The following is a 26,062-nucleotide window of genomic DNA, read 5'->3' on the forward strand; positions in this document are numbered from 1 at the left end:
CTCCCAGATACTTCAAGCCCCTCACAGCTACCTGCAACTCCGACGCCCAGGAGTCCGCTACACCTCCGCCACCCAACACCCACAATGTGGATTTACGTGGGTTACGATAGAGGCCCGACACCTCCCCGAAGACACACATAATCTCCAAGTCTCGAGGGCCCGATCTGTTTAAGTCCGTAAGGAAGAAGAGGACATCGTCTGCATAAAGTGCAATTCTATCCGTGGGGGCACCGCCCCATTCAAATCCCCGCATCTGTGCGTCGATACGCACCCAGGAGGCCAGGGGCTCCATAGCGAGCGCGAATAGATATGGGGAGAGCGGGCACCCCTGGCGGGTCCCCCAGCCGATGTAGAACTTCTCAGATATCGCACCGGAGATACGCACAGATGCCGTGATGTCTGTGTAGAGTAGTTTGATGTAGGAAATAAACACCGGGCCCAGGTTGAGGCGAGGCAGGAGAGCGAACAGGTACGTCCAGCTGACCGAGTCGAACGCTCTGTCTATATCCGCTAGAAGTAGAGCTGCCCTCTCCCCCGTGTCACCAACTGCATTAATCGTCGCCTGCGCCCGCCTGCTTTTGTGCCGCGTCGCCCTATGTGGCATGAAACCGGCCTGGTCCGGATGGACCAAGTCGGTCACATATGGGAGAAGGCGGTTCGCCAAGGCCTTAGCCAGCAGTTTAGCCTCGATATTCAGCAAGGATATTGGGCGATATGAGTCCTGTCTGTCCGGGGGCCTGCCGGGTTTTTGGAAGACCACAACTTCGGCATGTCGCCAGTCCGCAGGCAGTCTACCCTGCGATCGAGCCGCCTCTAGTGCACGGAGGTAATGGGGCCCCAATTGGAGTTGGAATCGTTTATAAAATTCACTCGGGAAACCACTTGGCCCCGGTGCCTTCCCTGTGTTGAGCTGTCCCAACGCTTCTCCCAATTCTTCCGCCGTCAGGGGAAGGTCCAGCGCTGCCCTGGCCTCGTCAGAGACCGCCTTCGGTGGCAAGTCTCCAATGAATTTATCAATCGCGTCCGCCGATAGACAGTCCCGCGGGGCATATAGGTCCATGTAATACTGGGCAAAGTTCGCCGCCAGCGCCGCCGGGTCCATGATCGCCACTCCTTCCCCATCAGTGAGACCCGGCAGCGAGTGCGGCCGGACAGTATATTGGCACAGCCTATGAAGCATGGTACAGGACTTGTCCCCCCACTGATAGACTCTACTGCGCGTGGCCAGCCACGCTTGCCTGGCCTCATCAATCAGCACAGACGCATACGACTGCTGCGCCTGCAGGAGCAACCGCAATGCCACATCGTCTCCCCCACCCCGGCACCGTTCTTCTAGAGTTTCCACCTGTATGGCTGCCGCAGTGATGGCCTCTCTACGCTCCCGACGGGCCGCTGCACACCAAGCGATATCTATCCCCCTAATCCTGGGCTTCATGGCCTCCCAGACCACCACTGCGTCTATATCTTCCACTAGATTCTCCTGCCAGTAGTGTGCAATCGCACCCCGCATGTGTTGGACGAAGCCGGCCTGTTGAAGGTGCCACGAGGACATCCTCCACCGGAACGGCTGACGTTTCGTAAGCAGTTCAATCCTGACGGCCACTGGAGAGTGGTCAGACAGCCCTCTAGGCAAGATCCCAGCTTCCCGTACCCTATCCAGGGACGCGCGGGGCACAAAAATGTAGTCCAGGCGCGAAAAGGAACCATGTACAGCCGACACGTAGGTGTATTCACGGGCCCTAGGATGCATATGACGCCACACATCAACCCAGCCCATTCCCTCCACCATCGCATTCAACCGGGTAGGGGCAGCAGCTGTCAATACCCCCTGCGTTCGCCGACGATCCACACACACATCCATCACCTCATTCCAATCACCCCCCAGTACCGCCAAGGACTCAGGGATATCAGCCCACACCGCAAACAATTTCTCAGACAAGGACCACTGCAAAGGTGGAGGGGCGTAGACACTCCCAAAAACCACAGGTTCAGCACCCACCATCCCCTTGACGAAAACGTATCGACCCTGTGGGTCTATCCATTGTTTCTCGTGGACATAGGCCAACCTGCGATGCACCAACACAGCAACTCCCCTGGACCCCCTGGAAAACCTGGCATGATAGACCTGTTGATAGCCAAACCTCTGCAGGCTAAGCACCTTCGTCCCCAGCATGTGCGTTTCCTGCAACAATAATACATCAGCCACCTCCCTCTTCCCCCATCTCAGAATTGCCCCCCGTTTGATCTTGTCAAGCATCCCCCTGACATTCCAAGTTATCACACGCATGGACTCCCTGGGGAAACCTTGAATCGATGCATCAGCCATAGTCAAAGGTAGCAATCGTGGCAGAACCCTGGCACCACACCCAGGCACACAGCACCATCATTGGCAAAGCATCAAAAATCACGTCGACCCCCGAACCCCCAAAAAACAACGGCAGTCCCTCTGCCCAACGTGCCCCAAACTACACCCCCCCCCCACAGCCACCCCCCCTCAACCCCCTGCCCTCCACCCCTATACCTCATGGAACTCAGAAGTATCTGTCGCGGCATGGGCAACCTCGGGCCCAAAACAGAGCGCCCAAGGCCAACCATACCAATGGATCCCAACTACCCCTGTGAACTATAGAAACTCCCCCCCCCCCTTCCCTAGACAACTCCCACTTACGCAGGAGGCAGGTAGCCCCTGTACTGGAGCACCCCGAACCCTACCCCACAACCCCACACATAGCACTACAAAAATCCAGCCTTAGCAGTATACTCAGCAGTCAATCTTCGGTACAGTGGAACACTGCGGAGTAGCTCCTCTCGAGCCGGAGTTCATGATAGACATTTGAGGGTATACGTCCCCACAGCCAGTCAGCGGCCTCTCCCAGAGTGATCAGAGTCAGTAGGTGCAGCAGAAGGAGAACCACTGCGAGAGGCGGATCGTTTCCGAGATCTTGACTTCCTATTCCTTCTGGTCCCGGTAGTCTGGTCCCCCCGGTCTTGCGACGGCTCCCTCGAACGTCCCGGGTTCAATCCAGGTTGATCATGTGGCCTGACTCTCACCGTCTCATCGGTCCATTTGAAAACGTCCTCCGGGGAGTCAAAAAAATGAGTTCGTGACTGAAAGATCACTCGTAGGCGGGCAGGGTAGAGCAATGAGTATTGAATTTTCAGGCCACGGAGATTCGCCTTGGCGGCAATGAAGGAGTGCCGCTGTTGTTGCACAAGTCTGGTGTAGTCCGGGAAGATCATAATCTTCTGATTTTCGAAATGAAGAGATTCTTTGGCCCTCGCTTCCCACAAAATAGTGTCTTTGTCGTGAAAGTTCAGGAGTTTAGCAATCACGGATCTGGGCCTCTCTCCCGCCGGCGGCTTCTGCGTCAGGGCCCTATGGGCGCGTTCGATCACGAAACAGCGGGACAGGGCCTCCGGGGGGAGCCAACTCTCCAATCACTGGGTTAGGAACTGTTCCATATTACCCTTCTCGCACCCCTCCGGAAAGCCCACAAAGCGTAGGTTGTTCCTGCGCGCCCGCCCTTCGGCATCCTCGACACGGAGCGCAAGGCCCCGTTGAATGTTTTCCATCGCTGCCATTTTCCGCTTCAGGGTCCCAACATCGTCTTCCACCACCGAGATCCTGGATCTGGTCTCAGTAATTCGCCCAACGGCGTTGCGCAGATCTTGGCGCAATAGGGTCACGTCCGCCCCAACTGCCCCAATCTTGGCATCAAGCATGTCCCTAGACTGGGTGATCGCCGCCATGAGCGCCGCATTGTCCGGGCCCAACCCCTGGCCACCGGACGCCCCCTGACCCCCACTCGGTCCGGTAAACTTGTCGATGGGGCCCTGTTTGGCGAGCCCGCCCCCCCCTCTGGTCATGGTGAGGCTCCCTTTTGTGGCCCCGGTTCTCAGGGCAGGCACCTGTCCTCTCAGCTAGGGATTCCGCGTCGCCAGTATCAGGCAAGGGAGGCACACAGTCTCGGACCAGCAGACCACCTCAGTCCGTCTCCGGGGGGGGGGGCACATACAGGGCACTCCAGGTAAGGCCACCGCCCAGTCAGGGTCGCAGCTCCCAAAGGGCCGATTGCCCACCTCGTCACCTCTGCCAGTGTCTACCTGCACCTTTGATGTCGGGCAGCATCTCCAGGGAGATCTGGGGCAGGGGGCCCCCAACCGGCCAGAAAAGCAGGCAAGCGTGACAGCCCACAGGCCAGGGAGCAAGCAGGATCACTCACCGGGGGGCCGCAGCACTGGCCGTCCCGCTGCCGCTAGGCCCAGGCCTCCACGCCGGCCGCGGTCCGCCTCCAGGATCCGGGCAGCCCCGACTCACTCTCCAGTCGTGGGGTACGGCCTCTCCCTCACTGTCTGCTCCGCTGCAGGTGCAAGCCCCAGGCCGCGGGTCCCACCGCTGTCACTGCCCGCCGGCTCCGGGAGTTCCCGGCTGGACACCGCCAAAATTGAGGCCCCGGCTTCACACGCCGTGCTTAGGCCCCGGGGTGTCGCCGCCGCTATCTCCACCACCAATGCTCCGGGCGCTCTGGAGCCTTCACCGGAGGGCACCCCTCGCCAGCCTCTATCTCCGCTACAAGTATGGGTCGGGATACGAATTCGGGGGCCAGGATAAAATGACGGATCTGTAGCGGGCTGGTGAGAGCTCTAACAAGCCACGTCCACCATCTTCGCCCTCGAAGCCACGCCCCTGGCGGGAGCATTTTTAAAGCTGCTGTTGAGTATCTTTTCTGCCCGTGCTCCTGCATACAAGTAAGGCATGTCTGCTGTCACCCGAGGGGAGGTTTAAAAATGAAGAAGACATATGTTTCTGTGCCAATGCTAATGTGGTCAGGTAAGCTACTGTATCCCGGGGGTGGGCTCCCCAGGACATAGTTACTGAGCTGGACCCGGGGGATGGGTCCTTTGGGCCTAACAGGCTCAGGGAGGGGGCCCGCAAGGTCACACTCCCATTTATATCCAGTCCGGTCCTGGAGGATGGTGGCCCTGGGGCTTATTAAGAATCGAGGAGGGGGCTGCATGGCCCTTCCCCTTATTACACATTGGCCCGGGGGATGGGGTCCTCGGGGCCTCACAGAGGCTCGGGGATGGGGGCATGCACCTCCTCTCCAAAGGAATATTTTGTACCTTCCCCTGGGCCTTGGCCCACCCGGGGGGAGGGAGAGGGGGTTTAAGAGTAGTGTGGGAGCCTGTGCTTTTTAAAGAATGTTGCCATGGATCTGTGGCTCCTCTGCAAATTTGCAGCAATGTTTTAGTCACAGGACTAGTGGGCCAGGGTATACCTACCCTGCCCAATATTCTTTTATAACTTTTTTTCTAGGAATGAGTCCCAAATCACTAGACGGCTGCTGCCACATCCTTGTCGATGTGGTGACAGTCAATCAGATCTCACCATGGGCAGCAGTATATTTGCTAGGTTTTTTAGCATTAATTGCTCAAAAACATATGAACAGATGTACACCAAATGACAAAAAGCACTCTTTCTGCACAATTATCTAGCTTTCTGACAAATTTGGTGTAAATCAGTTTAGCAGTTTAGGCTGTAGCTATCTCTAAAGTTCCTAAGGGAAAAAGAAGTGTAAAACGTGTTTTTGGGACACCCCCTTTTTCTCTGCCCTCCTCTTGAGGCATTATCCCAAAACTTTTTGGGAAGGAGCTGATGTAAAAGCATTTTTTGGGGGTAAAGTTTAGTGAAGATTTGGTAAATTGGCGAAGTATAGAATAGATTTTTAAAATATGCTGTGTGTAAGAAACTGACATGGGACTGTTGTGTAGAAGGGGCCAATGGTATTAGTACAGTGAACAGCAATTCATTTGGAGAATCTAGTAACAGATTTCTTCAGGTCATACCATATTTTTTTCTCAGGATTAAAATTTAGTCTTGGAACTAATAGATTATTATCCATGGTGGCTACAAGTTAAATTTGTATGAACCCAGTCATCATCAAAATCCTTTATTCGGTATTTGAAAAATACCATAAAAGTACAAGTTATACAATTAAAATACAATAAAATACAATTCATAGCACATTACATTAGAGACAATTAGCCAGAAATTACTTCAGCACAGCCCTCTTGTGTTCCTAAGTCTTAAAGCAACCTTGATAAAATTCGTAATACATAACAGTGTCAAGGGATCGCTGGCCCTTTGCAAGAATAAAAGGGCAACCTTAGCGTGTCTAAACTTTGCCTGTTTTAAAATTCTTACTAAAAAACTACGCCTGGGTTAAGCATAAAATGGACATAATAATACAAAATGAAGGGTGTCCTGCAGAGACCTATTGTCGCAGCCGCAGGCACCCTTCTGCTCAACCGTGACAGTAAAACCTGGTGGGTCAGCCAGTAAATGGTGTAAAAGGTTGAGCCTAAAACGGGTAATTAAAAATCTTTCCTGTGCATTATACATGAGAGCTAAGTAAGGTTCCATTCCTTCCCCTGTCTTTACCATTCTATGGGCACAGGTTGTGGGCTTCCTACCTTCCATGGCAGCCCTGCGTGAGGCTACCGTCTCCAGAAAAATTCTTTTAATTCTCAATTTATCTTGGGGGACAATTGCCGTTGGGTTAGTAAAAAGATCCTTGCAGCCAATTCCCTCCAAGGTGATCTTCACATATTTTAGCCACGGAATACTCATGCCTTTGTCCCTATCTATACAATCTCTAATAATTTGTCTACTCAAACCTGCCCATGCGTATGAACCCAGTCATAAAACATGTACTTGATTTTATTATGGAGGAGCTCTAGAAGAGAGAAATGCTTCCTAAATACTTATCAGCTCATTTAGGGCATAACTGGTGCCGTTCAAGCTCAGCAGGTCAGCAGCGGGCTACGACTCCTTGGCATAGGACCATCCAACCCATTTAGAGAATCCAACTTCCTTGCTGGGATCTGTAATACCATCACTGCACCCTCTGTCAACGAAGGCGAAAGTTGTCAACTTTGCTATACTAGCACCATGTTTGTTTTGCCCACTTGGCAAAGTTTTGTATTTTCCAAAATCAAACAAGCAACACAGGAGTGTTAAGACTGATAAATAAACAACCTAAAGGTCAGTGCGTAGGGATGGAATGATTTCCATCCCACTCAAAGGCGGGTGGACGGGTCATCACTATGACCTGGTGGTTTAATGCTGGATGAGCTGCCAGCTCAAGGGTTTCCACCAGATAAGCCAACTGAGGCGCCCTCAATGCCTAGTGCACTGAAGGTACTATCTGTATATCAGACATTTAGCTAAACATCAGTCAAACAATATCTTCAGAATCTTCTGTCATCAGGTACCCAGCAGAAGACATGAAGCTTATTGGGGAAGATGTCGGGTGAAAGCACACAAGAAGATATAGCACTTTCAAGGAAAGAAAGTTCTGCGCTGACATTATAGATCAACAGTAGATAGAGTGCGTCTAGAGACTGTGATGTGAGGGAACTGAGATGTGGAAGGAAACCCTTTGGACATTGAGTATTTATCACTTACTGTGTTCAGTTGCAGTTCCAGCATTTCTTTGTCCATTTTCTTTGAATCAAGCTCGTTGAGCTGCCTTTGGAAGCTCTAGTTTTAAACACAAGTGGAAAACATATCATCAGTCAAACAGCCACATAGTTTCAATGCACACACAGGACCTGATTCACAAAAGTAACTTACACTTATGTACTATTTTTATGTGTTTTTCAGCATTATTTTATATTTAAACTTTTTTTAAATAATGTAATTTAATGTAACTGTATTTCCAATGGGGTTTTATTTTAAGTCCCTACCACCATTATCTTTAATAGAATGGGTGGTTGCAGTGCCAGTGGTTGGCCAGGTGTAGTGCTGGACTTGGTACTTTTTTGTAGTGGTAGTAGTGGTTGTATGATTAAACAACTACCTCTTAAATTACGAGTGCCTAAACCACGAAGGCTAAACAACGAACAATGCCAAACCACTAATTAATCAACCACGACTTACTGAACAACGAAAAATATAAATTTCAGTTATAATCCGAATCTACCAATACTTTTACATCAACTCATCTAACCCACGTTTTAATACCAGTGCAGGAGTTTTTAAGCTAAAGTATAAAATGCACAACGCACTCATGGGTTAAACTGAGAAGAACATAGTAAGTGTCACACGTTTATTTTTAATGCGAATGTCCATGTTGTTTATTTGTCCTTTCACTGTGCAGTATTTGCAAGATAATTGACAACCCCGGTTCAGTGCAGTCACTCTACCAAGGCCCGTGACACTTGCTGACCTTTACTGATATTTAAACAGGATGGCACGGTCTGATGCCTGAGGAACAGCGCTCAATCTCTCTTAAACTACTATCTCCCCAATAACTCACGCCTGTATCCCACAAATGCCATCTCTGGAACAAAGTCTGTCAAAGATCAGACTAACACGTCCTTGTGACATCTTGCGGAAACGTTTCTTTTCTGTGCGAAATGAAAGTCCTTCACAACTGCTGCGGTATTGCTCTCTCCAAGTTGCTCCTTTTAAATTTAGTTTATTTTTTCAAACATTATGAAGCATGAGAACACAAATGGCTCAAATTTCTGTAGCTGCTCATTCTGAGCTTCATCAATGTCATGGAGACCGGTGTTCACAGAAGCAGTGATTAAACATTTACGTGGGCTGGTTAATATTCCTTGTAATTCTGTGCCATATTCTCGACATTATTCAGTGAACTAGATTCTATAACTTTAACAAGAATTTCTTTATAACAAAAAATAATAATATGTTAATTAAACTTACATTTAGCTCGTTCTAAATGAAGTAGTGGTTAAGTAAGTCGTGGTTAAAAAAGTCGTGGTTCAGGTCCAGGTCGTTGTTTATGAGTCGTTGTTCAGGCCACTCGTTCTAAATTAATCGTTGTAAAGGTTGTTTCCCGGTAGTAGTAGTAACTTACACTCTGAGGGCCCGATTCACAGAACTAACTTAAGACAAAATCCCAAACTTACTACCATTTTGGTATTCACAGAAGGCACTTATTCATTTCAATATTCACAGAAGTTAGGAGTCCCAACTTTAGGACTCCTAAATGCCTTCTGTGAATACCGAAAGTCTTAAAGTTAGGATTTTTCTCAGTTTAGGAGTAGTAAAGTTAGGACTCCTAACTTTAGGACTCCTAAACTGAGAAAAATCCTGACTTTAAGACTTAAAGTTAGGATTTTTCTCAGTTTAGGAGTAGTAAAGTTAGGACTCCGCAACTGAGAAAAATACTAACTTTAAGACTTTCGGTATTCACAGAAGCCTTTTAGGAGTCCTAAAGTTAGGAGTCCTAACTTTACTACTCCTAAACTGAGAAAAATCCTAACTTTCAGACTTTTGGTATTCACAGAAGCCATTAGGAGTCCTAAAGATAGGAATCCTAACTTCTGTGAATACTGAAATGAGTAAGTGCCTTCTGTGAATACCAAAATGAGTAAGTGCCTTCTGTGAATACCAAAATGGTGGTATGTTTAGGATTTTGTCTTAAATTAGTTCTGTGAATCGGGCCCCCTGTTTATGAATACCAAAATGTAGTAAACTCGCTGAAAAGTGTGAATTTACTCAAAAGTGTAAGTTACCGTTGTAAATATGGCCAGCAGTGTCTAACATAATTTTCAATCTATTGTAAACCAACAGTGTTGACAGTGGTGACAACTTTACTTTACACATCCTCATTACATGTGATGGAGAACAGCCATTACAACGCGGGGATTACCCCGCACTACCATTACAACGCGGGGATTACAACGAAAATCATTACAACGACTTTCGCTGGAGGGTGCTGTTGGATAGGGAATAGTTTAATTTTCTATCCAACACCTTCCCTACTGTCAACGTGGGCTGGAGTTGGAATAGAAAATTAAACTATTCCACTATCCAGCGCCCTCCAGCGAAAGTCGTTGTAGCGACTTTCGTTGTAATCCCCGCGTTGTAATGGCATGCGGGGTAAATGCAAGCATTGTAATCACATACAACCCATTTGAAGTAGCCTCTATCCAAAAGATGAACAATTGGAGGTGCTAGCTTTGTTGAAGGATTAGATCCCCAGTAACGCTGACATCTGCTAAATGTCACACCCTAAACTGAAAATCTAAAAAATAATGGCAGAGGAATCTGCTGGAGAACAACTGCAGAGGGCCTGCAGCCAAATGGCAAATATGCTGAGTCGAAAAAGAACCTAGACACTTACAGCAGTTTGCCGGGAAACAAAAAATTCATCTGAATGTAATGATCACCAGGGGTGTTGATAAGGCACATATTCCACTGCAGAGCTGTGTCCATTCCATATATAATGGATGCCCCTAAACTCTCTTAATATCAATCCATGTGTGTTTTTTGTTGTTTACTTCCTCATCTTCTGTACTTCTTGTGAACATCTGACCCTGGCTTTCTTTGCTTTCTTTATTGGGTAATAAACCCCATTCTTCTCCTGATGGTTCATTTTTAGGATTTTAATTTGGAGAAGAAGGCCTTGGGCATGAAATCAAATATTGTAAACTAACCTTCCCGTTAACTTGCCAGCAAGGCCAGGCAAAACACACTGCTTTTACACTTTGCAAAGCAGCAAGTCTGTGTACTTCACTAAACAGAGCGGGTTGCGGGTTGACGAATCCTTACAAACAATTATCAGCTACATAATGTTTTCCAAAAATATTTTCAGTTGGAGGTAAGCCTTGCTGGGGTTCTCTCTGACGAAAATCGACTCTCAGCAGAGATTTCACCTGCTTTTTAATCTTCACTCAACTAGCAAAGTTGGTAACGTTTTGAAAAAAAATACAGGAAGTAAGAGTGACCTACGTTCTTCATAACTTTACACAGCTGTAGCAATTTGTAGAGTAGCCAGTGGGAATAATCTTTTCTGGGTGTTCCTGCTATCACTCTTGCTCCTTTAAAATTGAGATTTAATGAAACTGCACAGTTGGTCGGATTCTAAGAAGTTAAACTACTGACTCCCCGTCCATCTCCATTCTCAATTCATGCATGTATTACATTTTAGGCCCTTAACCATAGGCATCATGTCTATCTGGCTAGAAAACTTTTTTTTTTCTGGGGCGGGCTGCTGTCACACAGGTGCCCAGAAATGGGTTTTTAAACCAAGGATGTGGAACTCTTTGCACTTCTCTATCAAAAGTGTTTCTGACCTTCCCTCATTGCGCAAACTCTTCAAGCACATTTGTTTGTGTGGCCTTTCTTGGTGCTAGCTTGGTCGTCTCTTTTCCATTGCTGTTCTTGTTTTTGTTCTGAAATCTCTCTTTTTTCTTTTCTCTCAAGGTATTCACATCTTTTTCTTTCCAATTTTTTTATTGCATATGTATTCAGTTCGTTTTTTTAATGAGCTGATTTCTTTATTTTAAGACTGTCTCACTGATTTTCTTCTCAGCGGCTCAGTGATCATGGAGGCGAGCAATTACTTGGTAAATACATAAAATAATAAAAATAAACCTGGAGATTCATATTTGAGATGATTCCATGCTGTATCGAATGGGATCCTCAGGATTATGTCTTTTTCTCAACCTACCTTTTTCAGCTCCTGTTCGTTCTCCTTATCCATTTTCTTTGAGTCAAGTTCATTGATCTGTTGCTGGAAGTTCTAGTTTTAAACAGTGAAAAGATATCATCAATACAAAGAAGACACCTTGCTATAACCCTGTTGCAAGCATCTACATGCTTAGTGGAATCATAGTGAGCAAAGTATGGCGCACAATTAGATTTTGTGTAAACCTCACTATATGAAAAATATTCTACACAGTAAGCTGCAATGTCTGACATTGAGGGAAACAGAGGTGAGGTGACAGTCATAAAATAGTGACAAAAAGACCTCCAAACAAATTTGTATGGAGGAAAGAAAAACACAAAACTAACCCAACACCAAACTGCAAGATGTGCAAAAACAATACTTGGATAGTCCCTAGAGCAAGCAACATCTGACTCAGCATAGAGCAGAGACATGCGAAGTCAACTACAATTACTCACTCTTGAACGTAAAGTTTAGTATTTGAGCATTCCCATAAAAGGCAACACCATGACCAAAGGCACATCAAGCCCACAGATGAGCTGCCACCCGGGCACCACCGCTATAGCTGTGGTCTTGCTAACGAGGATAAATAACAGTCAGAGGAGAGCTGCACATTGAAAACATATGCTCTGGTTCAGACCAAAAGTCACCCACTTTATTGAAACAGAGTATTTAAAGAATTTTCTTCCATGGTACAACACATACGAAAAAGTCTATCTTTGATCAGATATTGAATTAAGCCTAAGAGGAGAGCGCAGCATTTCTTTACCATCTGAACAGAAACAATTGTGTACTCCACCTTTTCGTGTGATAGGTTTCATGAAAAAGCTCTTCTTTTCGTTTCTGCACTTCATTTAGCATGCCAGGGACAACAGAGTCCCCTATGGAAGAGTCACCGCTTGCGTTGCCTTCCTGAACCTGCTTACGGTGGACCCTGCACTGGTGGAAATCGCATCATAATATTCGTCCAATTTACAGTGCCTCCTCTGACACCATTTTCACTGGCATCCTGGTTGTGCACAACCACTGTCTGTCATGGTAGTCCTAAAAAGAAAACTTCCTGAAATGTTTCCCAAATGTACTACAGACAGAGATTCCTCAACAGTGCGCTTGCCATGTGGCCTCCTCAAGTAAACTACTCTGGCATCTATCAGGTATTGCTTTGGATTTCATAAACCAACCCAAGATTAATAAAAATTATATTCTCCCATAAAATGCACAGGTGAAGTCAAAGCTTGCTGATATTAAACCGGTTTTAAGGGGTACTCTTGATCTAGGAATGGGCGGCTCATGTTGTTGTTCTCTCCTGGATTGAAGTCTGTTCACTGTAAAGTATTTGTGCAAATACTTAGAAGGAGAAGTATAGTGCTGCAGGGCTCCTATTTCTTTTGCTCAGGAGTTTCATTTTTTTCCAGTGGGCTCTGTTCCACGTGGGGGTATTATTGATGTCGATCCTGGCATCCTCAGCATTGAACATCCTCTTAACACTGATAGGTTCTTGACATTGAGCTTATCTGACAGGATGGTCTAGGCAATAATAAGGATCTTTCTGACAGCTAGCCTCTGCTGAGGCTTAAAAGTGCCAGCAACAAACACCTCAATATTGAAGGTGCTCTTAATGTCAGGATGAATCATTTCAAAATCAAGTGTCTGAAGAGCATCAAGGTTCTGTTGACTGGTACCTCAACATCAGAGAAACATGACCTTGAATGGAAGGGAGAATAGGCTGAAGGAGGCCAACACCAACCAACTCAAACTGACCACCAAGGATATCCAAGAATGCTCCATCAGAGATCAAAGATAGGCATGAGGAATCCCTCGCCTACTTGTCCAAAGGCTACTCACTGTGTTTGTCCTTCTGAAGGCTAATTCAGAGGGCCCGCTGAAGTCCTGAAATACATTATTTTGCAATATCTGCAGTGGAACATTGTGTGGCTTTGGAAAAGTTATGTAAAATTGCCCATCTTTCTTCTACACTTCGAATAATATTTGCACAAAGTCGCCATATTAGAAACTTTTATATCAGTAAAAGTAAATGATGAAAACTACAATAAATTAAAAAGGGTAACCTATTTGTTTCAAGGAATAGAAAGTCTAGAGAAGTGCCTCAAGGCTTAGGAATGCATTCTGGTCAAACAGAACTGAGGTATTTGACTGCTGCCAAGAACTGTGGGTACTGCTGGCCTGTACGTAGCAGCACCTAATTCCTAGTATAGTCTATAGAGTGGCTACAGTATATAGTGTGCAATATAATTGTTTTCTCAATCATTCAAACAATTGCTTTTCATTTATAAAAATGGATTTCTTTGTTTTTTAATGATATTTTCATCATGTCTGTAATTTTTAAAAGTGTTCCAGGACCTGGATGAACATGCAATAATATGATTATTAAACTCTGTAATGATGAAGATCTCATGATGTGCAATTTCTCGTTCCTAGACTACAGTCTACAAATAGTATCACACCTCTCGGTAGCGCATGCACCTTATCCATATCACAATTCTAAACATACCGTGAGGCTGTTCAAGACTTTCTCGCTATCTTTCTTGCTTAACTCACCTGGAACTTGCCCATGTCAGTTATTATCTTCTCTGTTTTCACATTCAGATTGTCACAGCTCTGACTCAGTTGCTGAAGGCGACCCATTGCGTCCTTCAGAAATGCTTTGTCCTGGGGGAAAAACAGGTGGTAAGACGAAGGATAATACCATGTATTTTGCACAGGCTGTCCGAGTAATTTACTCACTTTGAGGACAATACATAAATATCTCCACAGTCGCATATTAAAGCAATATAATATTCAAGCTTTCATCAAGTATTCCAACTTCCTCAACAGTGGCATACTCTCTATCAGGGGAAACAACCTTTACAACGCAGTCATTACATCGCACTACCTTTACATAGCAGTCATTACATCGCAACATCCTTTACATCGCATGTCATTACAACGCATGTGATTACAATGCATGTCACTACAATGCAGGCTTTACATCGCAAGTCATTACAACGCATACCATTACAACACATAGTACCCTTACACTATCCGACACGTACCCTATTGTTACACTGACTGGAGTTAGAATAGTAATTTTTACCCCTACCAAATCCAACACTTACCCTACTGTTGCACTCACTGGAGTTAGAATAGTAATTTTTAGCCCTACACTATCCAACACTTACCCTACTGTTGCACTCAAATTCAAATTCAAATGTTACTTTATTCGGTTTTCATCATGTACAAAACCATAAAAGCACAGTTGTAAATTTAATTTTCATTATTCCATCTCATATTGTTTAAAAATACCAATAGTTAAAAACAATCAAATAAAAAGGTTAATCTAAAATTATTGGCAGTTCGTGCTATGCACAAAATACAGTTAACAAAACATCATTTCATGTTTACAGGGACGTACTGGGAAACCTAGCACAAAAGAGTACTGGTCTATTCTAAGTTTGGTCTGTGGCAAACTATAAACTTTAAGAATTTGACAATGGACTTGGTTAGCCATTCCTCATCCAAAAACTGAAGGAAGAGCAATGCGGGACGGCATCTTCTAATACCCATGAATTTTAGTATCGGATTAAGCCATATCTTTCTATGTTCAATGTAGAACTTGCAGAATAGAATAGTATGAATGGTCACCTGGATAGAAATATCATCGCATGGGCATGGTGGTAGAACAGTGGCCCAATTATTTCTCGTTGGAAAGGTGACCAAGTGATGAAAAGAATTTAGTCTAAACCGAATCAAAAGGAATCTCTCATAACTAGTGCAATCATAAGTTAAATAAGGCTGAATAGAGAAGGTGGTTTGAATTGCCAGGCTGTGTGTTGTGGACGGTTGGCTGACCTCTTTGGTCAGTCGAAGTTCTTCAAGGTGAGCAAGACACTGCGCCTGAAAAGCTTTCCTTGATAGTCCTAGGATTGAGAGAGGTGCATGGTAATATTTTTCCAACCCTAGGTCATACAGGAAGCTTTTTATATAGCGTAACCATCCAATTTTGTAGACATTGTCCAGGGCAATACAATCTCAAATAATCCCTTGTGTAAAGGTGGTTTTATCTGAGTACCAGATACGGTGCCACAGAAGAAGAGGTTGTATTTTAACTATGTCAGCCAAGTGAGAGAGACCCAGTTCCAAGTGACATGAGAAGGTCACTGTACTCCGAGGTACAGCAAGAAGGTACCCCAAGAAGGTGTTTTCAACCGCTTGTAGGACGTCTATATTTACATAGCCCCACACACCCGCCCCGTACGTCGCTACTGCTAAACATTTAGCTTTATAGATCTGTGTAAGTTCAAGTGGAGGCCTATTTCTCAATTTTTGGGAAAAGTTTACCAGAGCGGTAGTGGCTCTCATGAAAAGGAGTTTCCTGGACTCTATGGCTGGTTTCCAGGTGATTTTATGATCGATAATGATCCCTAGGTATGGGTATTTTTCGGTACTCGCTAGTTTTTCATTTTTCAGATATATATCTTTTGTTCTTTTCTTACCGGACCCTGATGTCATAACAAATGTTTTTTTATGTTGATATTTAGGTCCAGGTTAGCCATGAAAGAACAATATCTGTTGAGCGCCTTCTGTAATTCAAGGGGAGTACGAGCCAGTATTACTGCGTCGTCGGCGTAGAGTAGGGCCGGGATTGGGCGGTTGTTTATTGTCCGAAGGTCCTGGCACCCCTTAATCATATCCCTCTCCAATCCGTTGGTATAAAGTGTGAAGAGGAAGGCGCCAGGACACAACCTTGCCTAACCCCCCTCTCCACACCGAACGACGCAGTTAGTTCACCCTTCACACCATACCTCACCCTGGCTGATGCATTGGTGTATATTTCACTGGTCCTGGCACCCCTTAATCATATCCCTCTCCAATCCGTTGGTATAAAGTGTGAAGAGGAAGGCGCCAGGACACAACCTTGCCTAACCCCCCTCTCCACACCGAACGACGCAGTTAGTTCACCCTTCACACCATACCTCACCCTGGCTGATGCATTGGTGTATATTTCACGTAAAAAATTAACCAGGCTCAGTTCTACCCCTATTTCCAGTAGGACAGAGCAAAGTTTAGCGTGACTGACACAGTCGAAAGCGGCCGACAAGTCTACATACACCATGTACAAGGCACCCGCTTTTGCACTGACGTACTTGCCTAACAAAAGTGTCAAGTTTAGGACTTGTTCAGTGGTCCCTAACCCTTCTCAGAACCCAAATTGAAGGTCAGATAGAATCCTGCCATCGCCCGCCCACCGCTGGAGGCGTTCAAGGATGACTCGGCCCGCCGCTTTGCCTAAGGAATCCAGTGGAGTTAGAATAGTAATTATTACCCCTATACTATCCAACACTTTCCTTAAATGCAATGTAATGGTATGCGTTGTAAAGGTATAATGCGATGTAACGGAATGCGCTGTAAAGGTAGTTTCTGAAAATGCGATGTAATGGCATGCTATGTAAAAGAATGTGTTGTAAAGGATGTTGCGATGTAAAAACTGCGTTGTAAAGGCATGCATAGTAAATGTACACATTGTAACGTCATACATTCCTCTATCAGCTATGCAATGAACCATTAGCTGCATAATATAATAACTATATACAGCTCATCAGCCCTATGTATACCAGGCCAGCCACACACCACACATCAGCTCTGTACTGATTTACCCGCACCCCGATCACCTATGTACTGCGTCAGCCACACATGTCCATCAGCCATTGGCCAAATCATGCTCTCTTTACTGTCCGGCTCTCACCATCATCCACAACATCCTTTTCTACACGCTATGCAATAGGCCGGACATCGACGTTGTAGAACTGAAATGGTTTAAAGCATAAATGACTGACAGAACCCTAATCAATTAAAACAGATAGCTACTTATCAACTTCTACGGAATTGTGCCAGTACGTGAACAAAGGTGAGATCATCTCAAAAGCTGGTGGTGAGTTCTGCTAGAACGCTGGAGAGACTCCGCAAGGGCTCAAGATAGATGTCATAGATATCTATGATGCCTTTTCCCAATGCTTATTGGATATTAGCTCATGGATGCCCCACACTGGGGCTCATATTTAACCTAAAGAAAACTATTTTGCATCTTCTTGCCAACAGCTGTAAGGATCTTCTCCTGAATGGATTTAAACATTTAAGGTCTTAAAAATCTTCTCTAAGATAGTAAACTTAGATATCTGGGCTCCACATTGGATAGATCTCTGAATCTTGACCTTCACATTTATGAGATTACTAACAGTGCCAGATTTATCTGACAGGAAACACGCCACCTGCGGAGGCGAATGGAGCTTCCCCCCCTCTTGTGCGCAGGAATAGAACAGACTTCACAACTGGCCCATGTCTGGGGGAGTGAAAACACGAACCGGAACCGGAGGCGCGTCGGTCAAGGGGAAACTGCCTAAATCAGTGGCTAGGATGGATGCGGAACAGGTGACAACGAAACTAGACAATGTACTGGCCGTCATGGAACGGCTGGAAGAATCACTTCAACAGACTCGCGCCTCCCTGGAAACCAAAATCGACAGCGTGCGATTGACTTGACCCACCTCAAGGCCGATCATAAGAAACTACAAGATCGCACTGCGACCCTGGAGGGAGCGATGGCAGCGCTGGAACCCACTGTGAGCCAAACAGACAAACATGTCCGGGACCTGCTTAACCGAGTGGAGTTTTTGGAGGAACGTGCTGAGGACGCGGAAGGGCGGGCACGACGAAATAACATCCGGCTGGTAGGTATCCCTGAAAAATGGGAAGGGACGGACCCCACACGACGAGTGGAAGACTGGCTGCGAGATCTGCTTCCGGAGGCCGCGCTGTCGCCTCACTTCGTAGTGGAACGTGCGCACCGAGTGCCCACGAGACCCCTCCCACATGGCTCCAATCCCAGACCTATAATTCTACGCGTCCTCAACTACAGGGATCGCGACACGATATTACGAGAATCCAGGAAGCTTGGCGAGGTCCAGATAGACAATGCCACAGTGAGGTTTTTCCCCGATTACACAATACAGGTACAAAGGCAGCGGCACTCTTTCCTGGAGGTAAAAAGGCAGCTACGGCAGGCGGGCCTCAAGAACTTGCTACTTTTCCCCGCCAAACTTAGAGTGGTAGCGCAGGATAAAACACACTTCTTCACTAACCCCGAGGAGGTCGAGGCCTGGCTGAACGGAGGAATGGCTGGGACACCTGGAAAAGCACAGGGATCCACCACAACAACACGCACAAGAGGACCGAGGCAACGCCGTAGACGCCGGACACCCACACCTCTCCGCACGCAGGAAGCGCTCACTCACTCCCCACCGGCGGACCTGGTCCTACAGGAGCAGCGGGACGCACTACGCAAAGGCACCTCACCGTCCCCATCTTTTGTCCCTAATGCCAGCCCGAATGCGTTCCCAAGTGACGACGAGGCAATCTATGGGATACCGGACTCCCAGCAGTCTACGGACCCTCCGAGTGTCACACCGCCAACAGTGGACCTTCTTGGCTGAGGAGATGCCGGGGGCTCTCCTCCACATGACACAGACCCTGTGCAACCATGAAGATATGACTCCGGCTTGCCATAAGGTGAGCGATTTGCGGGCTTGACTGTTGTGTGGGTACCCCTGCCCCGAGGACTCGAGTGGCGGCGAGACGCAGTGAGTAACATTTAGCTGTGTACACACAACCATAGCGCCTGCACTGACGGGGCCATCCACACCCTTGCACCCCGATGCACGCAGAAGCCCTAAATACTGATCCCCCTGCAGTCGGGACTCCCTTGTGACCTATCTCTTCACAATCTGGCATTGAACAGACCTTCCTACTGATCTTTTGGATGGGCAGCCGCCTGCACCCGCCTGTTGGACACAGCTTCTCCTCACAGGCCCGGGTGAGGAGACGCCCACTTTATGAACAGTTTTGTCAACCTGACTTTAACAATGCCAACCAATTAAAACCCCCTAAAACTGTATAGTTCACTTTAGCTCACTTGAGTGTTTGGACGGAGGCATGTTACGCAACCGACCTTTTGGTATTTACAACCATGTTACCTTTTCTTGGCTTTATGTTCCTCCTCTTCCCCTTACCTATACACACCCAGGGAGGTCAGAGTGTACTATGTTAGCGGCTGAAGGTGACCGGGGGAGGGGGTGGGATTGGAGCACTGGGGGAGAGCCTCGCTGGGAGGACTGGACATGGCTGGCAGGTGCGAGTTACACACACCCAATGATCATGGCTGACATTCAGATCTTCACCTGGAATGTCAGGGGCATGCATTCACCAGCAAGACGATACCAGATCTACTCCTACCTGAAACGCCATAAGATACACATAGCACTACTTCAGGAAACACATCTGAACAAGGCAGAGGTGCGCGTGTTACATCGCAAGTGGCGCGGACAGCTATATGCCACAGAATACTCTTCCTTTGCGCGCGGCGCCCTCATGTGGGTTCGTCCTGGGACCCCTTGGGCGGTCACGAATACACACATAGACCCTGAAGGCAGGTATGTGGTGGCACAAGGCAGGCTAGATGGACAGCAAGTGGTATTAGCTTTGCATATATTCCCCGAACACTGACCAGGGCGGTTTCCTCACACATCCCTCTGCGACAATGGCGACCTGGCATACAATCCCGTGGATACTGTGGGGTGACTATAACTGCTTCCTAGATGCGACACTAGACCGTTCCTCCCCGCCCCAGGACGGTGCGTCAACACAGTGCCATGAAGGCGTTGGTTAGCTGGGCTGCACAGTGGCATCTACATGATGCTTGGCGGACACGCAACCCCACGACGAGGGTATACTCCTATTATTCGGGCGCTCATAACTTGCATGTGCGACTAGACCGATTCATGGTGACAGCTGAACTCCTCCCGCTCGTCACGGACACACGATACATGGGCCGCACACACTCGGACCACAACCCACATTTCCTGTCCATCGCCTGGGAGCGACCGCGCCCCCCATCCCCACTTGGCGGCTCCAACCGGCGCTGTTACTCAATGCAACTTTCGTTGACTCACTTCTCAGGCAAACAGCCCAATACTTTGAAGATAACTCTGCCACGGCATCCTCCCCCCAGATAGAATGGGATGCCTTTAAGGTCGTGATTCGCGACATTGCCTGGGCACACAGGGACATCTGCGGCGCCAACTAGAGGGTGACTTAACGCGATTAGAGACTGGCCTACTCGGCCGGGAGCAGGACGCGGTTAATGACGCTGGTGGCCCCCTGACGGAAGCTCAAGCAGAACACTCACGTCTCCTAGAGCGGCTGCGCAATCTCAATTATGCAGCCCACTCTGCACGCACACACCACCTCAGTGATAGACCTGACAAATTATTGGCCTGGCTAATCTCGCGGGAGGACCGTGCAGCCCCAGTAGCTGCGATACACGTAGAGGGGAGGGGACTGCTATACTCGCAGAGCCACATCCATGAAGCGTTCACGGCCCATTATGCAGCCCTATACTGCTCTCGGCTCCGCGACCCACTCCCTGACATAGCGGGATATCTTTCCCCCCTTCCGATGCCGCATCTGACCAATACGCAACAAGACGAGCTTGGGGCCCCACTTATACCGGAGGAGCTACGTGAGGCCATCTTTAAACTGTCCAATGGCAAGGCCCCTGGCCCTCAGGGGTTACCGGCCGAATTCTATAAGGCCGGCTCGGACATTCTTATTCCAGAGCTCCTGAAGATGTACGCTGCGGCTGAGGAAGACTCGTCACTCCCTCCCTCGCTTAATGAAGCCAATCTAATATCTATACCTAAACCAGGCATAATACGCACGTGGGCTCTTACCGCCCCCTAGCCCTCCTGAACACGGACTACAAAATACTCACCTCCACCCTGGCCCGACGACTGGCCCCCTTGGTCCCACACCTAGTACATTGCGATCAAAACGGCTTCGTCCCAGCACGACACACCTCTTATAACGTACGCCGCCTGTTCCGCTTGCAGGAATATGCCGTCCGACACTGGCCGCGGGCGGGATGTCTAGTGTTGGACCTCGAAAAAGCGTTTGATTCTGTGGAGTGGCCATACCTGAGAGCGGTGATGGAGAAATTCGAACTGGGAGGCGATTATGAGAGCCTGGTGGACCTAATTTATCAAAAACCTACGGTTCGTGTCCGCACCGGCAGACTGCTATCTGACACCATCAGTGTACGGAGGGGTACCAGACAGGGCTGCCCCCTGTCCTGCCTGCTGTTCTCCTTGGCCATGGAGCCACTGGCCACGATTCTTCGGACACGGGGAGATGAGTGGGGAATCCCGATGGCCGATGGCATTCATGTGGTCTCACTGTACGCAGATGACCTGCTACTGTATGTCAAAGATCTGACTAACATCCCTGGGTCTATAGCTGACATCTTCTGCACCTTCGAAATTATGTCGGGACTACGAGTCAATTGGTCCAAGTCCGGAGCCTATTCCTTCCACCCGGACACGCCGGAAGGAGATATACGTCTTGGCGGTGAGAGGCTGCAATGGTACTCGACCACGTTCCACTATTTGGGGATCCAAATCTACCGGAACCCAACAGATATCCTGGAGGGGAATCTGATGCGGGCGATAGCCTCTATTCGTGCCCAAATAGGCTTCTGGAAGACGCTACCTCTGAATGTCCCTAGCCGAGTAGCGCTAGCCAAAATGATAGTCCTACCAAGGCTATTGTACTATTTCGCGGTCTCGTCTGGAACGCGGGCCGACCTCGGGTGGCACTGATGAAACTATACATGACCACTGAATCGGGAGGACTGGCAGTCCCTAACATGGAACTGTATTACCTAGCGGCACAGATGCAATGGGTGTGGGGATAGCTTTGCGGTAAAAATCTAGACGACACGGCCACGGACGCCACCACCTGGACACAAACGCAGATTTGCACGTTGTTCCATCCTCTGACCCGGTCCGCTTGTCCTTCTCAACTACACATAGCAGTAGGGCGTAAGTGCTTCCTCCGTTGTCTACGACTCATTCGAGCAACGAAGCCCTATGCCCCGGTAATCCCTCTACTGGGCACTCCCAGAACAACGGGAGTGCTGACAGAGGCCGTACTAACCAGCTGGACACAAGCGGGAGTGGACACGCTGGGAGACCTCTACGAGGACGGGGCTCTGCTTTCTTTTGCAGATCTTACTGCAGGCACGAATCTACCGACCGGGCAATTCTTACTACACGCGTACCTCATACGCACGCTGACCACCACATGGGGCGATGTGACTGAGGAGATGCCAACACACCACTTCATGCAATACTTGCATGTCATGGGCAACGGCTCCCACATCGTACATTGGCTGGCGCAGGCCCTACTGACCCATACGCAACCTTCCACCTCGCAACTGCGAGAGAAGTGGGCAGTGGATAGGGGACGGGACTGGACCGACAAGGAGTGGGCAATGGTGCTGGCAGGACCAACTAATATCCCACGGAACCCCCGTTTCAAAATTATCCAGTTTTACATCTTACATCGAGCCTATTTCACACCTGACAGGAACAATAGATACTTTGCGGTTACTGACACGGCCTGTCCGCGGTGTTCCCTGATAGGAGCAGATATCCTTCATATGCTTTGGCAATGTCCTGGTGTCCAACCGTACTGGGATGAGGTCACATCACTACTCACACAGAGCACTGACGAACAAGTGCCGCGAACGTGGGAGGCCTGCATCTTGGGACTCTACAAACGCACAAAGCTGAATAGAGTACCGACCCGGTTCTAGGATATGGGTCTGATTACGGCTAAACGTTTACTTACTAAGCACTGGAAAGCCAACGCCTCCCCACATGTCCGACATTGGCACACGTCCTTCATTAACTGGGCACGGGCGGAGAGCACAGTGCTCCTCCGGGAGGAAACGGCAGGCCTCCGGAAATACCCCATTGCACACCTCTGGGACGACCTCCTCAAATCCTTCCAACAGGCCTGTTTGGAACAGGGGGTAACCTGAGCTGAACCGCCCCAAACCTCCACATTAGCGCAAGACACTGTAAGACACATCCACATTTATTGTTCCCCCCTCCTCCCTCTCCAGGACACCTCCGTACCCAGGCCGCCACCGGAACTCCCACTGCCCTGTGGCGCTGCGCGTACTGGATCCGCATCATCCCCCGCACTCACGCCAACAGCACTATAGCCAACACCACATGCCTAGTTGCTGGGGACAGACCGACTCCCCCCACTCTCAGGCCTGTTATGCTTTCTAAGCGTAGGGCCCGGGAAGCGCTGCTGGATCGCTCCTGCTGCCCTGACACCACCCTGGCGACACAGACCATGGACCTATGCTCAGATCCCCGAGCGCTCGAATCAATATCCCGCTATGTCCTACCCTGGACCCACGGACCCCCCCCCCCACCACGGCTGCGACAACCTCCCCCCTAATACACTGACTGACGCTTACTCTTTCCATCTCTTTCCCTACTGCTACCCCTCCACTGTTCTGGTTTATATAATTGTTAGCCTACTGGTCAAGTTCCCGGACCAGGCCTTTTATTGCTATGGACTACAACATTACCCACGCTACCATCACACTGCTGGGCACTCAGTCCTCGCTGACGCTGTACACTCCCGCTGTAGCGACATGACGCAGCCCATACCGCGCATGGTCCGCTGGACATGACTGAGACGAACACCACATTCTGACTACGATGGCCGAACTGAGGCGATGCTTCCTGCCATTTCCACCCATGCTTACACTGCTGTCACTGGAGGACTCCACACATGGCGGATCACTAGGCGCATTGGCCTTGGAAGCGGCGGTCCCTGTTCGACACCGCTGACCTTAAGTGATTACTTCCTTGCCATAGTGAGCTATGCCATCAAACACCCGTAGCCAATATATCGATTTCCCGGATGACCACTTGCCAGTTCCTCTAGTACCAGTCCACGCAGTACCTGACAAAAGTAACTTCACACTGACCATACGATGGACATGGGTTCTCACTCATATAGCACAGATACCGGAGACACATCGAAACATCCACAGCAGCACAAACGGATAAGGAAAATAAAACCCACAGACCTTCTAACTAGACACACCATTTACCACGAGTTGTCTACATGTATATATTACATTACGCCGCCGGACCCCAGGGTTGCCGGCCAAACGGCTGTGTTATACTTATCTTTATTCTGAACGTCACTCTATGCTGCCGGCCCCATGGGTTGTAGACTACCAAAGCTGTGTAACCGAAATTTTGTGCAATAAAGGTCTTTAAATATATTTTTTTTAAAACAGTGCCAGATTTATTTGAAGCTGCTGTTTAAAACATCAAACCCTACTTCCCAAACATAACTTCATGTCTGCTGACCAGGGTTTACTGACACCAGTAGTCAGTGGTTCTTAACCTGTGGTCCATGGACCGGTGGGAGTCTGTGACGCCTATATCTCCTCTTCCCCTTCAAGTAGGCCCTACTCCATCACACCATTTTTTCAAATTTAGGCTGAAAGAATATTTATTAAACCTGGCCTAGCCTTTCACACTATGACATGCTTGTGATTGTATTGTTCGGTATCTACTGAGTGTATATACCTCCTTGTTTTACTGCAATATCTGCCATTTACTTCTTGAGTTTGGTATGCTCTCCTCCATATGCATATAGCGTATTCCACCACTTCAGATGTTCAATCAGATGTTGAAATATCACTTACTAAACCTTATTGTTTACAAATGTTCCTCCTATTGATTTTTTTGTTCCCACAGCTCCACATATTTTACTCTGGTCTTACTGATGTACATAGTATGTTCTATCACTGTAGAATTTATAAGCAAACATTTCTGTCTTTACACAGCATCCGTTATTGTACAGTCTCTCACCTGCCCGATAAGCTGTGCTATATTAAAAGATTCTGCTTCCTCATCACTTGACGTTTCTGTCAATCAATCTTTCTCAACTAATCACTCTCTACCCATGAATCAGGGTATCTGCATCATCTATGCACTCGCCATCAGTCCTTGCCTTTTAAGCAATAACCACACCCTTCCCGTCATCCACACTCTTGCCATTAACCAGCCTCATGCCATCAGCTGCACACTTGACCCACTGTCCAAACTGTTGCCATCCACTGTACTGAAACCATCAACCATAATCTGACGATCAGTAACATTCTCTGCATGAACCACACTGTCTCCATCCACCACGCTGTCACTATGAGCGACAAATTCACTATCAGCTATGCTCTTAATCAGATATGCTTTTCAGGTGTGCTTTCCTTGTAAACTACACACTTCTGATTGCATGTGCTTTACAGATAAGTAAACCTCTGCTTATCAGACAAACTTTGCTGATTTACCTTGCACCACTATTCTGCCATACTCTCACCACCTGTCACGGTGTCTATCCATAATGCATTTGCAATCCATCATAAACAGCGGATCTTGCATGCAGTCCCGGTGAGCCATGAACTCTTGAACATTTATGAAGTCATTATTAAAAACTACTTTCCTATATCCATTTCTTTGTCCATTAGCAATGTTCCACAGTGATTGATTTTTGCTCAGCTAACTTCCCTTGCTTAAAAATGCTCTTTATCCGCGATGCTGTCCTGATCCATCGTTATCTTTTTTACGAATCTATGACAGAATATCGAGGATCGA

At 47.8% G+C, this 26,062-nt stretch overlaps 1 protein-coding gene across 1 annotated transcript in view; it reads right to left on the reverse strand.

Moving 5' to 3' along the window:
* Nucleotides 1–26,062, reverse strand: part of LOC144785371 (uncharacterized) — a 337,243-nt gene that overhangs the window by 146,714 nt on the left and 164,467 nt on the right. The window contains exons 7-9 of the mRNA XM_078664322.1: nucleotides 14,043–14,153; nucleotides 11,487–11,558; nucleotides 7,469–7,543 (exon numbers count right to left, since the gene is read on the reverse strand). Of these exons, the coding sequence (XP_078520448.1) occupies nucleotides 7,469–7,543; nucleotides 11,487–11,558; nucleotides 14,043–14,153 (258 nt within the window). The remainder of the gene's footprint in view (nucleotides 1–7,468; nucleotides 7,544–11,486; nucleotides 11,559–14,042; nucleotides 14,154–26,062) is intronic.

Source organism: Lissotriton helveticus, chromosome 10 (assembly GCF_964261635.1).
Source record: "Lissotriton helveticus chromosome 10, aLisHel1.1, whole genome shotgun sequence".
Classification (NCBI taxonomy): Eukaryota; Metazoa; Chordata; class Amphibia; order Caudata; family Salamandridae; genus Lissotriton; species Lissotriton helveticus.